Below are 16,747 nucleotides of genomic sequence, written 5' to 3' on the forward strand. Positions count from 1 at the left end.
TCTCAAGCAGGGTATATTAACACCTTAATAATTAATACATTATGATATGCATTGTCCTTTTACACACCTAATTCTGCAGGCATCTTTTACAGCCATATAAAAACACTTCCTGAAACAAGAGGCTCGTGGCTCTCGAGCCTGCTGTAACCCTTCCACTTAACATCTGATGAGAACAAAAATGCTCTTTTAACCTTTCTATAACAGGAAGGAGCCAGTCCAAAGAACATTTGGGATCCAGTCCCAGAGGAGGTTGAGCACTTTTACAGTGATGTAGAGAAGACAACATCTGCTTCACTCAAGCATTGCTGAGAGCAGAGAACCCAGCACTTTGCAGGAGCCACGCAAAAGAACATCATCTCAAATCTATTCCTAAAGCACACAAAAAACAAACAAAAAGGAAACCCAAGGGACTCATCTAAATATTTTCCATGTTCTGAGTAACAACCCAAAATGGGGATATTTTCTGCATTTTTTTTGAAAGGTTGAACTGTGCAGGCAGCCTGCACCAGGCTTGTGGGTACCAACTCCCACCCAGATGGCACCTGTGACCATGGCACTCTGTGTCCTGTCAGCCAGGCCAGGAACCAGGCAGGTACAAAGCACACTGAGCCACCTGGAAAGCCCCTCAGGTAGACTGCAATGCTCAAAGCTGAAATCAAGCCTGAGCAATTGAAACAACAAAAACACAGGTTTGTATTGACCAGCACCAGAAAGCCAGACATGCCTTCAACTGACCCATACCACAGATGGATGGCAAGCTATTAACAAGTCACTGCCTGCCCCAGGATATAACTGTGCCTCACATTTTAACTCCCTGAAAAACAAAAACCCAAAGAAAATGAAACAAATCCTATCTACAGCATTGGTGGGATGAGAGGAGGTAATCTGCCTAGAAGACTGGGGATAACTGGGAGGGAGTACACAAAGACATCTGTTGGTTCCAATTAGCCCACACAGCTTTATTAAGAACAATTGAGAGTCTTGGAGAGACAGGAATGTACTACAGACAGACTGCAGCAATTACAAAGGATGAACAGGAATATTTTGTCCTTGAAGCAGGTCAAGAAGCAGTGTGTGTAATGTTACAATTAAACTGAACACCTTAAACTCATGCCTTAAATGAGGTCAGATTTGATTAAGGAAAAGTACAGTGGTTTCCCAGGGAGAATGTTGCCATTCATTGCCCTGGGCAAATCAAAGACATTTTTCTGAGCCCACGCAGAGAAACAACTTGGGAATGCAATGCACTCTGCTGCACTTCTGGAAGACAATTTTCAGCTGTCCAGATGAGGGACAGAGGAATTAGGAAAAGAACTACATTTACACAATAAAATATGGCAACTTCTCCAGGAGGAACACAGAAACAGCAGGAGTCTGTGTTTTGATTATGCTTCCCATCTGAAAGTATCTTGCTGAATACTCAATCCTACTAAACTTTCAGCTGCTTCCAGGATTACAAACAAAATCCAGGGGCCAACCTCAAACCCCTCAGGAGTTCAGAGAGCAGGAAGCAGAAATGTTGACTGTGTATGTTGTAACAAAAATCCCTCTCATGCAACGAACTACGAATGCATAGAGAAAAGACGGGAGCTGCTTTGTAAGTCTAAATGCAAAAAATTCCTGGGCATTCCCAACAGACTCCAAAAACTCCATGCACCTGCTGTGTTTGCCTTTGCAGGCCTGGCAGGAGCTGCTGAAGCCCACCTGTGTGAGTGAGCAGCACACTGGGAGGGCAGTTAATGAGATGCAAATGCAGTTAACCATTAGCCATAATGTGGACACTACAGGAGCTGTGTCTAGTCAGTGATGCAGGGTCTGGCTGTGCTACTGCTGTCCATAAACCACAGAGGGATGGCATGGCTCAAAAGCAGAAAAAAGTCAGGCATTTATTAGTTTTGCTACCACTGACACTCATAAATTTTACCTAAGGAGACTCAAGGCACACTGTGTGTGCTCATGCCCATGTTAACATCCAAACCTCACCAGGGCCAAATGACTCTGACTGAACAGTAGAGGCAACATCAGAAAGATCCAGAAAAATTTCATTGAAGTAGGGAAGGTGCACTGAGGAAAAATCAAAATCTTCTTTTACCCCACAGATTTGCAGAAGGGAACAGTGTGAGCCAAATATTTTATCCTATGTCAAAAAGATGGACAGAGAGAATGCCAAGAGGAAAGGACCAGTCCGATTTACAGACCTGAGACAACAATTAAGCCTGAGACCCTGAGCAGCAGATCAGGTTTCATTCCCCTGAGCAAGAAGCTGCCTCTTGGGCTCCAAGAGGTCTCCACAAGGATGCATTTGGCTGGCAGACAGGAGACTTGGACAGCAACTGGAGATCAAGCTCAGACCCAAGCCCCTCAATGGGGATGATTTAAGGAGCAAGGAAACCACAGTTTCAGATGCAGAGAACAGCCACAAATCCATAAGTCACCTCCAGTGGTGGCAGAACACAAAAAGCAACACCAAAATCAAGCCTCAGGCACGTTCCCATTCACTGAGCTGACACAAGAGAGAGGATTCTTACAAATTTTAGACCTGCTATTACGCTGCTGAAGTCAATCAGAGTTTTGCCCTTGACTTCAATAGGGAACTGTCTCTGACTGGTAAAACTGTGAGCCCATGCCTGACAGATGGACAAAAATGGAAGCTTGACCGCCATGAATGGCAAAACTATGTTAGTGAGATGTGAGGCCATAAATCACAATCTTTCAATAAGCTGATTAGGCACTAAGCTTTAGGAGTGTAACTCAGCAAAGTTAATGACACAGCTTGCTGGAAATCATTAGTAGCCTACCCTACACAGGCAGCTCAGTCCAAGTACTCCACAAATGTGGCTCAGACATTTCAGAAAACCTCAAGCATCAGTCACAAGCACCAACTCATCAGCTGCCTGTCTGCCTCCTGGGCATCCCCCATGCTTCCCTCTGAAGGCACATAGCAAGCACTGGATATCATCATGGAACAACTTCAAACCCAGGTGCTATTCTGATAATGCTTCCAAGTTCTGCTCTTATTTTCCTGGTACTTCAATACTGTGCCCATGGGGTCAGCAGAAGCCTTGCTTGCCTTTCTTTCAGCTTAAAAGCCATGACAAAGCCTATCAGCCTGAGCTCCACACTGCTGCTTCCCAACAGCCAAATGGCCTTTGGATATTGAAAAATTAAAACACAGATATGACAAAGACAAGGAAAGAAAGCAGACATGATGTCTCCCTTCCCAGCTTCTCCTTACCACCTTTATCATATCTCCATCCAGAATGCCCTAAAGCCAGCCTGCCTTGCCTCCCCAGGGCAGACACTGGGGTGTGCAGACAGCCCTGCTGCCTGTCAGCCTCTAGCTCCTGACACCCATCCATGGACAAGCAAACCTTGCTGCCACCCTGCCTCCAAGCAGCCCACCCAACTTCCCTGCCTCTGCCAGCCACAGCTCAGCTCAGCTCCAAAACCACCCTGTGGGAAAGCCACTGCATGACCTTCTGGCCCAAAAACAAAGCAATAAGGTTAGGAAAAGTCCTTCCAAGAAGGTCATTTTACTGCTGTGGTTCAGATATCACAGCAATGCTTTTATCAGGTCTACTGACAAGCCATGAGTGCCACCTTACACTCACTGCTGCACTCACTTACTACATACAGACAATAAAGGTATTAACGTGACTACAGAAAATATGTGAAAGGTAGAAATGCTGTTCCCATAATTTTTCTTTCTCTCCTATTCTGTTTATTCTTCTGAAACAAGCTTTAATTTTCCTGCAGGTCTCACACTCCTGAACAGCACCTCATTCTAATAAAAAGTGCAGAAACCTTGTTGTTTCCAACAATGAAAATTACTTGTTTTGCCTTAGGCTGACAAGGAGACAAATCTGCCAGTGTAATCCACTTCCTGATCATAAAAAAAAAAAACTTTCAAAGAACTCAATTTGAAATCCAAGTGAACGGATACAAATATTTTCTACTCTTGGAACAGGGAAGATTGAAAAAAAAAAAACCTTTCCATTACTCAACAAAACTTAAGTGAAGCTGTGCCAAAACATTCTATCAGCTTCCCGTAATTTTTTCAATGTACTTGTACTTTTCATGAATGCTGAGTTGCTCAGACTGCCAGCACAGAGATGTGGCTGTCATGGTGATTTCTACCCCTCATCTAACACTACAATTGCAGGGCTGGGCATGTTCATTGCTTACAAAGACTAAGTTGTTTTCCTGCTCTCCATTTGTACTAATGGAAAGTAAGTTCACTGTAAAAGCCAGAATTTTTATTTCTAAGCCATTTTTTCCCTCTCTTATCCAGAAGTCTCCCACATGATGACAGCAGCTTTGCAGCACCCATGCATGCTCTGTTACACTGCTTACTCATTTTCAGTGTTGATGCTGAGGTGCAGTCTGCATGCTGTAGGTAAAGCTGTTACAATGCTAAGCTCAGTCTTGTGGGGGTGTTCTAAAATCTAAGGAGCTAATCTCCAGAGAGGTGTGCCAAGGAAGAGGTGCTTACCCGTGTCCCACTCCCATGCATGATGTCCTCTGGGGTATTGTAAATTTCACTTTCCATCTGCACCGTCTGCTTCTTCTCATGCGAAACCTTCACCCGAAGGATTCGGAAGTAAGAGCCACCGAGGTCCAGTGCAATGAAATCTCCTTTCTCTATGTGGAAAACAAGACACAAGTGATTAAAAAATGTATGCAACACAAATCTGGGAAACATCAAGCTTGGTTAAGTGCAGCACTGAAGCAAATGTCCAGTCCCTACAGTGCCAGCTGCAGGGCATCATCCACGTGAACCTGATTCCACAGATCTGATTCCCTACAATTCAGCAGGAAGCTGGTGCAATGGCAATGCCAACCACCACTGATACACAGGCAACTGCAATGAAGTTGAATTCAAAACACTGAACAGTCTGTATCCAGATCTCATGATGAAGATGGCAGAGCCAAGATCTCAGGAGAGACCCAAAAGAGATGCTGAAAGCAGAGACAGGAAACTGAAGGGATGCCAGACCACTGCCAAGCAGCTTTTTGCTGTAAATAAACCTGTGTCATTTTGGCAAGTAACAGTGGATGGTGTCTGCTCTAAAATCAACAAATTACACACAGATGTAATGAAAGTAGGAACCACCCCCCATCTCGTGTCCAGAAAGGCTGAGATTCACTGCAAACTGCAGACAGGTAAGAGAAGTCAGAGAAGACAACTTAAAAATCCAGCCCTGTACTGCTGCAGGAGTTACTCAGAAGTTGTGATGCCTTGTACAGAGCTCCTAATATCTGCCCAGGAGGCAAGAGTTGGGGTGCCTCCATCCCCCCCTGTGCTGGAGAGAGCTGAAGCCAATCCAGTACCCTGCAATGTCACAGACTCCAGGCACATGGCCTGGCTATCAGAGGAATGACACCTTTGGCATCCCTGGAGAGCAAGGCAAACATATTTGCCTGACCTGCTCGTGCCATCTCATGTCCTACAAAAGAGGGAGCAAACACAGTGATTGTCAAAGTCTGCAAAAAGATAATATTTAGGGAAGCAGTGTGCACAGCTTTCTCACACAGGAGTGCACGTCCAGGCTGCAGATAATCACCAGGGCTCTTGGCAAGGATTTGTGTCTGTGCATGGCATCCCCAGGCTAACTGAGGCTGCTCAGAGGGCAGCAGAGCAAAGGCAGTGGTGTTTTCTCATCATCTTCCTCATCAGCTGTGACTTTCAGAAGGTCATTCCTAACATTGCTGTTTTTCCACTTCTACCTAAATTCAAAGTGGAAGAAGCTCTAGCAGCTGGGATGATTGTTGTGACATGTTATCTCAAACACACTCAGCTCCCAGAGCCTTCTGACCCCAGGCTGTCATGAAAATTCCAGGTATGCAATTTATCCACGAGGATTTCCAGAGCCCTACTTGCCTCTGAGATTACTCTGTCCAATCTCATATCAAAACTCCTAAAATCTGACCTAGTGAGCTCCTCCTCCTCATCATCCCCATGCGCCTCTGGGAGCCTCATCCCAGTCAGCAAAGCACATGAACTGCACAAGGTGTCCCTCAGGACAGGATCTTTAACAGAAACAGACCAAGAGAGGCAAAAGCACACGGCAAATGTCCTTTTGGTTTTCCAAGGTTGCAGTGTAACACAGAAACAAAACACTGTCATGTGAGAAACCACAAAGAACAATAAACTCCATACAGAAAAACACAGCAAAATTACAGTGGGAGCCCACAACTTCTAATACATCTCCAAATTTTACTGCACTGCAATGCAACTTGTCCTTCTTGCTGCTCAAGACATGGGCAAGCTGAGTTGCCAAAACACAGACCTTGCAGTGCTTCCCCACCCGTTTCTGAGCAGTGTGGCTTTAAACACTGCTTTGCACCAGTACAAATGTCACTTAAAACATGAGCACACACAAACTGGAGATGCAGCTCCCTTTATTTGGCTCAGCATAAAAAATTCATAACCCACTTCACCACAGCCAGTCTGGAAGTCAAACCCTGAGCACAAGTTCCTCATTAAGCCAAATACCCAAATAAGCTTTATCTTATGGGTATCATCTGTTGAGTGCAGGCCATTACCTCCAAGAACTAATGGGAAAATCAACACTGGACCAGATGGCCCTTTTTAGTGTTTACCTCAAACAAACACTACACTTCTGAAATACCTTCCCTGTAAATAAATTAACAGGTTAGGGTGCTTGATTTCCAGCACCATCAAGCTCATTGCAAGGTAAAAAATTATTATGAATCATCCTTCACCCTTTAAAAGGTCTCTGAACTAGAGTGTAAAGCTTTCCGTATGCAACTAGAGTTTTCTCTTAGTGTACTTGTGGAATTAAACCCAAGTAGCAGCATTTAATCTGTGCTTTGTAACACCAAGGGGCAATCAAACCCGCTGTGAATTTATCTGGACTTTGAAAGCATTTTGAATTAGCTTGAGGTACCATTCTGGGCACTGGGCACTGAAAAACCTCATGGCTTTTGTAAATTAAACAACTCTGAATGAAGGGGGAAAAAACTGCTAACATCAACACCTCCAGAGTCTCTAGAATTATTGCTCACAAACTCCTTGTTGAAAAAGAACACAAGCACAGATCTGAAACTAAACAACAGTATTTTTCTGAATAGTCAGCTCCCATAATAATAATTGGACTCAGAGGAAAGAGCTTACAAGGCAGTAATTAGAGACAGGCCAGAGAAAAGGGCAGGCTTTCAGCCTCTGGCTTTTACGGAGGGACAGCTGAAGGCAGAAATTGCCATCTTTGGGCACATCGACCCAGCCACATCCGTGAGGGCCCCCCAGAACCTTTGGGAGGAAGAGGAAAGGGGCTCTGCACCTGTCCTGGCAGCACCTGTGCCATGGCTGTGCCAGGCATGACAGGCACACAGGGGTGAGTCAGGGAAAGAAATGCCACAACACCCCCTCACAGCAAACACTGCTCATACCTGGCCTCAGAACATGCCCTTTCAGGGACAGAATGGAATGGCCCTGCCTGCTTGTCTAACACCTATCCAAAGGGGCTCTAGCCACCCCCAACCACACAGATCAGCACTGAGTTCTATAGAACTTGTTCTGGGCAAAGCACTGCCTTGCTCTAATCTGTGCTGCAAAGCACTGGCAGCAGTGTGCCCAGCCTGGAGAGGCTGGCAGGAGCCAGGCAGGCTCAGGAGCAGGAACTGAGTGCCCTGGACACAATACACGAGGTTCTTTTTTAAGCAGGTGTGCAATGCATGATCTGAAATGAATGTCCTGACACACAGACACGCCTACACACAGCCAGGGCTGCTCACTGCTCTGGCTCCTCCTCAGGCCCAGCAGAGCTCAGCAACCTCTCACATTTCTCCTGGCCATGTGCAGATCCACCTTGTCCTGGGCCATCTCTAATCTTCCCAGATTGTACAATGGAACAGTTTTTAAAATTATTTGACGCACTGCAAGCAGCTCAGTTTGGCACTGTGCAGTGCCTGACGAAGCAGGGAACTGGGGACAAGTCACTACTCAAATGAACTCAAATCAATGAAAAAAACAGGGATTTTGGAGCCAGTAGAAATGCTGGGATTCCACACAAAAGCCCTCAAGTCACCTCATGCGCAAACCCTGAGTGCAACCTCTGCCTGTGAGCCAGCTGTGTGTGGCAGCTTCTGGTTTTCTCAATAGGCTGCAAATTTCAACACAACATTTCAACATAACAGCCAGCAGTGCTAAATTAAGGGAAACAGAGGATTCAAACACATTCTCCCTTTGGTTTTCCTCAGACAGCAAATAACATCTCAACTAAAAGCTTGAGATGGCAGAAAGCAACACCAAAGCAAAGCTATCAAAGACTTCCACCTGCCAGACAGCAGCACCAATTTACACAAAACACCTGGCCTCATGTCTTTCACCAATAAATTCTCGATTTAACTTAAACAAACAAACAAAAAGCATCAAAATAGGTAATAACTCTGTTATGCAGTTCTTGCAATTTCTGCACACAGGTAGGCACCAAACTAGTTAATTTGTGGTAGGCACCACAAACCAGCCCATGCTACATGAGAGGGAAACAGTGTTACTCCTAATAATAAACACTATTATATAATGTTCATAAATACATTTAGATAATCCATATATGGTATTTTTTACAAATACATAGTAATTTTTAAGTGACAAGCAATAGAGGCAATCTTGTTCTCGATTACTAACATAACACCTTTTTGGTGTCTGATAGCAGTTGGTGCCACTTTTATCTGGTGCAGTGGGCATGGAAAAAACGAGCCCTGCATCCAGATGGAAAAAGCTTAGCACACCAGAGCAGCAGCTTTGCAGCCACGTGCTACATCCTCCTTGAGTTCTGCGAGTTTTCCACCAAGACAGTCTGGAAGAGGAAGCTACAAAATGCAAAATGAATGCCAGCAAACTCAAATTCAGCCTGTAATGGTTCACAGTTCCACTGGGGAAAAAGTAAGAAGAGGAGAAGTTAAAGGAAATAGCACATCACTAAAAGCCACTGTATTTAGGACTCTAGGTCACATAAGTGTGAACTGCATGCATCAAAAATCATTCTATGTGAAGTACTGATTGCTGGCAGACAGGTCTCAGATTAAATGTACTGAGGGACAGTGAATGACTGCTAGGAAGGGCCCTTCCACAGGCATCAAAATGGCTTTGACAAAGGAATCACAAAATCTCCCAGCATCTGTGGGAACAGACCTGCACACAGAGGGGAGACTGCCCTTGAGACGCTGTCTGGGCTTGCCAGGAAGCAAATCCCTCTTGTTCTTGGTAGGACATTGTGCATTTCCAACAAAGCACACCGTGCTTACTATGGAAAGCAAACCCTCAGCTGCTTACCTGAACCATCAGGAATGGACCTCACAAAGGTGGGAAGCATCTTCACAGTGGCTGTTGGGTTGAAATCCCTGGAGAGGCCGTTCTTCATCTCCCTCCTGAAGCGGGCCATGACGTCCAGCAGCGTTTCGTCCGAGAGCCGCATGGCGTAGAGGTACTTGTCAATCTGGGGGGACACACAGCACCCCAGCATCAAGGGCTGCCCTCTTTTTCACTGCAAGGGTGGTGTGCGGCCCCAGCAGGGCCCCAGGGCTCTAGCCAAGCTCAGGACACAGCCACATGCTTCATGCCTTATCTTCTGACTCAAAATCATGGAGACCATACAAGTCTAAGGCCTCCTGAGGCGAGCTCCATCCTACCATCTTCCCTCCACCACTTCCTGTGCACAGCCCCACATCCCTTTGCCTCCTCACTCCCACACAAAACCGTCTGCCCACAGCCTCAGACCACCACCTCCAGCACCTGCCCCACTTCTCAGCTCTCCTGACTGTCCACGAGCTGAACAGCTGGAGTTAAAAATCCCTCTTTTGGCACCTTGTCCCAGCTGGGAGATGTGGGTGTCAGGGGTGCTCCGTGTTTAAAGCCTCACATTGGGAAGGACTTGCCACAGTAGTTTTGGGGCTACATCACAGGCTGAGAAATTATTTTTGTGTAGCAGAGCACTCTCTCTATCCACCTCCAAAGCTATAATGACCAGAGGGTCTGGAAAGACAGAACTTGACTGTGAGCAGATGGCACCTTCCTTCTCATGACAAAACATAAAATTAAAAGTTGTTGACTTCTCCCTTGCAGCTTCCAATGACAGGAGCTTGCTTTACCTCCTTGGAAAAAGGAGGCAGTTCTAGTTTTCCAACAATATTGCTTTCCATAATAGTACAACCACCTTCACTGTCAGGAAGACTGAGAGATGCTTTGGCGCCTGAAAAATACAACATGGCCTGGAGGGGTTCTTGCCAAACACACCACCCACCCTTTTTACCTCAGTTGCCAGTCTATTCTTGCCTTGTTTCTTTACCTGCCTTGGAAATTTGGTTCCACAAATGGCTCAGATCGAAGCCACACCTTTGGGATCACTTTTGCTTGCAGCTTAGCAAGACAAAAAACAAAACCCTGCCCATGTTTTCTGTCCTCAGCAAAACTGGAAAAGCCACCTCATTTTAAACCCCAGGCCAGCTCTGTGCCAAGGCTCCCTGTGTCTCCTTGGCTGCTCTGGAAGCCCTGAGAGCAGCTCATCTCCAAGCTGGCATTTGTGTCTTACAAGACCAAGGCCACAAAAAACCACTTCATGTAAAACACAGGCACACAAGCACTCCATATACCGGGGACTTTGAGACGGGAAGCGATGAATAATGCCCTTCACAAAGGAAATGCAATCAAAATCTCATTAAACCCTAAACTGACCATAAAAGCAGCACCAATCTAATTGCTCATACAGAAAGCACTCCTGCCCACCCTACTCAAGGTCTCCCCAAAGACAGTATGTCCCTGAGCCAGACACCCTCCTGCCATGACCCAGCACTTATTTACACAGACAGGCAGAAGGCACAGAGAGCGCTGCTGGGCACAGCATCCAGCCTGATCCCCAACCACAGGGCTGGGGGCCAGGCAAGCCTGGACCACAGGGGACACAGCCAGAGGCTGCACAAGCTGTGAACTTTTCAGTGTCGTTGCTTGCAGAGGAACAATACCATGATTGATAACGCCACGATGAAATGAGACCGTGCATTTTCCCCACGAACCGGTGACGTGACGGAGCAGGCGTACAGCTGAAGGGTAGAAGAGCTGAGCTCAGGTTCTCTGCAACAGAGGCCAAATGCAAGACCCCAGGGCAGCATCCCCACATCCCTGCTGTGTCCTGTGCCACCCTCATGGGCCGCCAGCCCCTTCGCAGCAACAACCACAGCCAGTCATTGCATCCTTTCACTCCAAGAATAAAACCCTGGATGGGATGTGCCCTCTCTGCAGCCCCAAACGCCATGGGGATGGATGCAGAGGCTGGAGTCTGGCTAAGCAAGAAGGTCTCTCCTTCATGGCAAACCCTGCCATGTTTTTTTTAGCAGAGTGTGTAAAGCCATGATGTCAGAGCATGAGGATACTCCCTTTAGAAGGAGGGGAGGAACCAACCTCTTTTTCAGGCTGAGCTTCCAGCAGCCCACGCTGCCGCTCAGAGGGACGATTCCCCAGCTCTCCCAGGGAAAGCTACAGTAAACACCACTCACAGTCAGACTAATACACCCCTCTACAAAGCCCCACTGCTGCATCCTCCTCCCAAAAGCAGGGCGGAAGGGTTCCTGCTCACCGAAAGCGCTGCTGTGAGCGCAGGTTGTGGCGTTTGCACAGTCAGGACTGACGAGCCCATTCTCCCCACCTCTGCCCCTGTGCTGCCCTCAGCAGCGAGGGAAAAGGGAGGGAGGGCTCTTTCTGCTGCCGTGAGAGACCAATGAGCGCTGCCAGCGCCCTTACATAATTGGGCTGGACGCTCCTGCACGCAGGGAGCATCCCCTGCATGGCTTTGCATGGCACCCAGGCCATCCATCTCCACCGCCGAGATTCCCGGGGCGGGGACACCGAGCCTCTGCTTGGAAAAAAGTCACTCCTACGTGTTACAGCTTCCAAAACCACGGAAAACTAAAAAAAAAAGGGGGGAAAAAAGGCCGGTTTTTGTTTTTTTCTCCCTGGCGGGAAGATGGTTAGTCATTCCAGCAAGGGAGTAAGTGCAGCCCTCCAAGGGAAAACTTCCAGCAAACAGCCATAAATAACTTGAGGCAGGGGGGGCTGGAGGCTGGATTATGGGATGGAGGTTTAATAACTCCCTGCTCTGCCGGCAATAAAAGCCGATCACAAAGCAAATCTCAGCCGTGGGCACGGGGAAGCTGTGGAAAGGCGGCCCAGGACAGACAGGAGCAGCCCCACTGAGGTTCCCATGGGAGACAGGTACCAGCCCTTCCCAGGGGATGGCAGAGGGCAGGAACAATTCCAGACAAGGAGCAGAAAACATTTTATTCTTTATTTAGCTGTCACTCCAGAGTCACCCCCCGAGGAAGGGCATCTTCCCAGACTGCCACTATGGGAGTCCTCCAAGAGCTCAGTCACTTCTTTTTCTCAAAAGAGACCAAAACAAACGAGAGACAGAATCTGTGAGCAATTTTTTAAAAATAGGATTTCATCATCTGAACCACATTCACGTAATTTTTCCTGGTCACATAGGAAGGATGCAGTTTGTACTTAGGGAAAAGAAGTTTCTAAAAATCCAGCCACTGCAGCAGTTGTGAATAATTATAAATGAAACAGGCAGCACTAAAGGCTTAAACTTAAGGGCCATTCCTTAAACACACGCCTCCATCCCCAGACACTGACAGCAGTCAGTGGTATCCAAGAAGACAGCACACCCAGAACAATTTCAGAAATCATTAGCACCTATTTTACCAACACAGACTTCATGCCAAAACCCTTCACCACGAAAACATTTTTCTGCAGAGCTAATCATACTCCTTTCAGCACGAGGAAGATTCATCAGGAGCCAAAGCAGGTTAAAACAAGTAGTTTAGACATTTGGAAATTGTTTGCGCTCACTTATGATTTATCAGATCGGTTCCTAAAAAGCCTTTATAGGGGCGGGTCACCAATACAGGGCTCTTCTGGATACTAGTTGTTACACTTTATACTACATTCCAACACATTTTTTTCAAGGTTAAACATCTACACGTCCCTCCTGGATCGCAAGATCTTTTTCCTCAGGTAAGACAACAAAAACATATTGTTCCCCTGACAGACAGAAACCAGGCAACACCTCGAGGCTCCCTTTGCCGGGGCCAGCTACGGCAGGTACAAACCTGCTGGGAACAAAAGGCAGTTTTACAAAGTTTTACAAAGCTCTCCCCACACGGGGCAGTGGCACAGGTACACTCTGTGTGTCCCTCACCCCTCAGGATGGGAATCAGCCCTTCAGAGAAATCAGGGCCACAGCCAAGTTTGGGCCAAGCACCCTGTCTGAGCGAGGCTGCTGAGCTCCTGCTGCTGTCCCCAGAATGTCACAAACATTCAGGCGACAGATGTCTGCAAAAACATCTGGATAATTTAAGCTGCTTGGACCACATGTGTATTCACACAGCACAGGGCATCACACAGTGCCAGCCTGCTGCTGCACACTGAGGTGGCATGGAAGTGCCATTATGAGTGGTTTCACCGGAAAATGCTCCCTTGGCAGGGGCCACAGGGTTCACACTATGAGCAACAACTTCCTTCAACTCTACATCTCCACCCTGCCAGGACTCATCTTGAAAAACATTCAAAAATGTCTTTTTTTTTTTAAAAACACACCGAAACTTAAGGGGACACCCACAAGCCCAGCAGAACCAGTGCAGAAGCATGAGCTCTTAGATGCAGGTTATCCCTTTCAGGGTCTGAAACCACCAGCCCCATCCATGTCCCTCCACAGGCATCCCACCGTGGAAAGGCAGCGGCAGAGCATCACAGTGATGGGAATTAAAAAAAAAAAAGAAGGAAAAGAAGGTCACAAGAGAAGAAGAACGTTCAGCCTTGGCTCTCCGGTACTTTTAACCCGTTCCCAGCCCTCCTGTGACCCACAGCAGCATCCTGAAGGTGACCTGCCAGCTGTGCCACCACGCACTGAGCCGATGGCTGTGGCAGACCAGCGAGGCAGAGGAGCAGCCTCGGCGTCCAGGAGCCCCACGGGGCAGCAGGGAGAGCAGGGACAACGCCTTGCTTGGCAGCCCTGAGCCACAGGCACGTACCAGCAGAAAGTGCTGCTCCCCCGGAAGCCGGGAGGAGAGGGAGGGACCTGAAATGAAGCCGTGCCTGCACGTATCCCTAGGAGCAGCACACTGATGGAGCACAAACCTCACCAGCAGCACGCTGAGCTGGAGCAAGAGCACTTTTGCCCCACGGGGAAGCAGGGGATGGAGCCCACCAGCTGCCAGCCCCTGCGGGGCAGCAGAGCCTCTGGCTGCCACAGACATCCTCCCCACAGGACAGCCACAACCGAGGAGGCTCAATATCCGTTCCAAAAGGACACAAACAGGAAAAGATGTCTTACGGCCTCTAAAAACGGTAGCCTGCTTTTTTGACTTTTCACATGGGTTTTTTTTTTCCTTCGCTTTTCCAGACAAAACCAGCTTGATCCATAAGAATGCTTTACAGCTCCCTGGCCAAATGGTTTCCCATACTGTCAGACAATAGTAGCCCCACGGTGCCAAACCAGCCTGCAATAAATAACCCCCCGAACACCGCAGAGTTTCTCTGTGCCTTCCCCACGGCCTTTCTGCCGCCCCTCAGGCACCACACACACTCGTGCTTATCTTGGCCTTCTAAATATAACACACACAGCAAGACAGAGAAGGCCCTGGCTGGGCAGGCACGGCTGGCACCAGCAGCAGCGCTCACAAATCCCGCAGGAAAAGGAGCACAGTGGGCCTGGGAACAGGAGAGGCACGGATGTGGGGCCAGGAGGTGCAGGGCTGCAGGCTGAGCCTCTGGCTCCTCATGAGAGCCCAAAAGACCCAAAGCACGGAAGGAGACATGGAAACCATGGGAAGCTCTGCTGGGTTTAATCCGAGGGAGCAGCGGGCACGGCTGAGCCCATCTCGAGTGGGGCAGGGTGGGTCACCCACACCCTGGAGCTGAGGTCAGCCCAGGCACAGCCAGATGCCCACAGGCATGAGGCTCTCTCCTCCTGCTGGGGAGATGCTCAAGCCCCAAGAACACTACAAATCAGTACTACTAACGCTGTCATTGAGGCTGTCCCGAAATATTTTAGGGATGCCCTCAGCCACACGCCCAGGTGGGTCACACGCACGCCTGAGGAGGTGGCAGAGGGGAAGCCTCGCTTTCCTGACGTCAGCCCGACTCACCGACATTTGCAATTATTTTCCCAATTCGTGTCCCCACATCCCAGCCCCAGGCTCCCCGCTCCCTACAGCTCGGCAATATGCTCAGCCGGGACCTAACTGCCATGTTTTTATCTATCCTGTGCCCCGCTCCCTTTTCCTTGTGGCAGGGCTCGATCCCAGCGCTGTGCCAACCACACGGCAGCAACCTCCTAATGCTGGAGGAAAAGAAGCCTATAGAAATGCTTCTTTTTAAGCACAGCCGACAACCATTTCCTGTAAATTCCGATCCTCCAGCGGCACATAATTCAAAAACTGCCTGCTCCTCGCCTGCTGGAGCGGGGATGCTCCCAGGCATCCTCGGAAAGAAGGGGAAATCCCCTTTCCGGGGATGCTGGTGCCGACGAAAACCAGGAAAAGCCATCACCCCCATCCCTCACTGCCCCTCCAGGTCCTGCCTGACCGGCCGCTGTGCATCCATCACCCACACCCCGCTCCCATCTCCACCGGCGATGCTCTGGAGAGTTTATACCCGGGGTTATCCCTCTTTCCTCCCGCAGCCGGGTGGCTCTGGAGACAAAGCAACGGAACCATCGTGCGGGGCAGAAAAAATTAAAAAAATTTAAAACAATTTTTAAAAAATTTAAAACCCAAGAGGCGTGGGCGGGGGGCGGCCCTGGGCGGGGGGATGTCCATCTGACCTTTTTGACCTGGTCCTCCTTCAGCTCCGTGAAGTAGTAGGCCAGGAGCTGGGCGGCGATCATCCTGCCGGCTGCAGCGGCGGCTCCGCGCACGCAGCGATGCGGGGCCCGGGGATGGCCGCGCCGAGCCCAGCCCAGCCCCGCCGAGCGCCGCCCCTTCCTCCTCCTCCTCCTCCTCCTCCCGGCCCGGCCCCGCCCGGCTGCGGGTGCCCAGCGGCTCGGTGCTGTGCCCGGCCTGCAGGAGGAGAAGGGCGAGGAGGAGGAGGAGGAGGAGAGCAGCGTCCCGCTGTCACCCTGAGGGGCTCCACAGCCGCCATGGAGGCGGGCTGCTGAGGGCTTCCCTGAGGGAAAAAAAGGAAAAAGGAGACAAAAAGCCCTTCGTGGTGGCCAAGGCCGGTGGCATCGTGGCCTGTGGCAGGGATAGTGTGAGGAACTAGAGGATAGAGGAACCAGAGGCAGGAGCAGGGCGGTGATTCTCCCCCGTGCTCAGCACAGGTGGGGCCGCGCCTTGAGTGCTGTGCCCAGTTCAGGGCCCTGGATTTGGGAAGGTGCTGGAACGTGTCCAGAGAAAGGCAGTGGAGCTGGGGAGCGGTCTGGAGCACAAATCTGACGAGGAGTGGCTGGGAAGCTGGGGTGTTGAGCCCGGAGAAGAGGAGGCTCAGGTACCTGATCACTCTCTGATCTCCCTGGCAGGAGGCTGTGGCCACGAGGGGATAAGGCAGGACAAGAGGACACAGCTTTCAGCTGTGCCAGGCGAGGTTTAGGTTGGGCATTAGGAGGAATTTCTTTACAAAAAGGGTGATTAGGCATTGGAATGGGCTGCCCAGGGAGTAGTGGAGTCGCCTTCCCCTGGTCTGAGGAAGGATTGGACGTGACACTGGAGCTGCATGCGGTGGCTCAGCTCA

At 49.1% G+C, this 16,747-nt stretch overlaps 1 protein-coding gene across 1 annotated transcript in view; it reads right to left on the reverse strand.

Annotated features, from left to right (window-relative positions):
- HK1 (hexokinase 1) overlaps positions 1 to 16,016 on the reverse strand; it is a 37,428-nt gene extending 21,412 nt beyond the window's left edge. The window contains exons 1-3 of the mRNA XM_030950858.1: positions 15,843 to 16,016; positions 9,299 to 9,461; positions 4,493 to 4,641 (exon numbers count right to left, since the gene is read on the reverse strand). Coding sequence (XP_030806718.1) covers positions 4,493 to 4,641; positions 9,299 to 9,461; positions 15,843 to 15,905 — 375 coding nt within the window. The 5' untranslated portion in view covers positions 15,906 to 16,016. The remainder of the gene's footprint in view (positions 1 to 4,492; positions 4,642 to 9,298; positions 9,462 to 15,842) is intronic.
- Positions 16,017 to 16,747: the final 731 nt, after the last annotated feature.

Source organism: Camarhynchus parvulus, chromosome 6, assembly GCF_901933205.1.
Source record: "Camarhynchus parvulus chromosome 6, STF_HiC, whole genome shotgun sequence".
Lineage (NCBI taxonomy): Eukaryota > Metazoa > Chordata > Aves > Passeriformes > Thraupidae > Camarhynchus > Camarhynchus parvulus.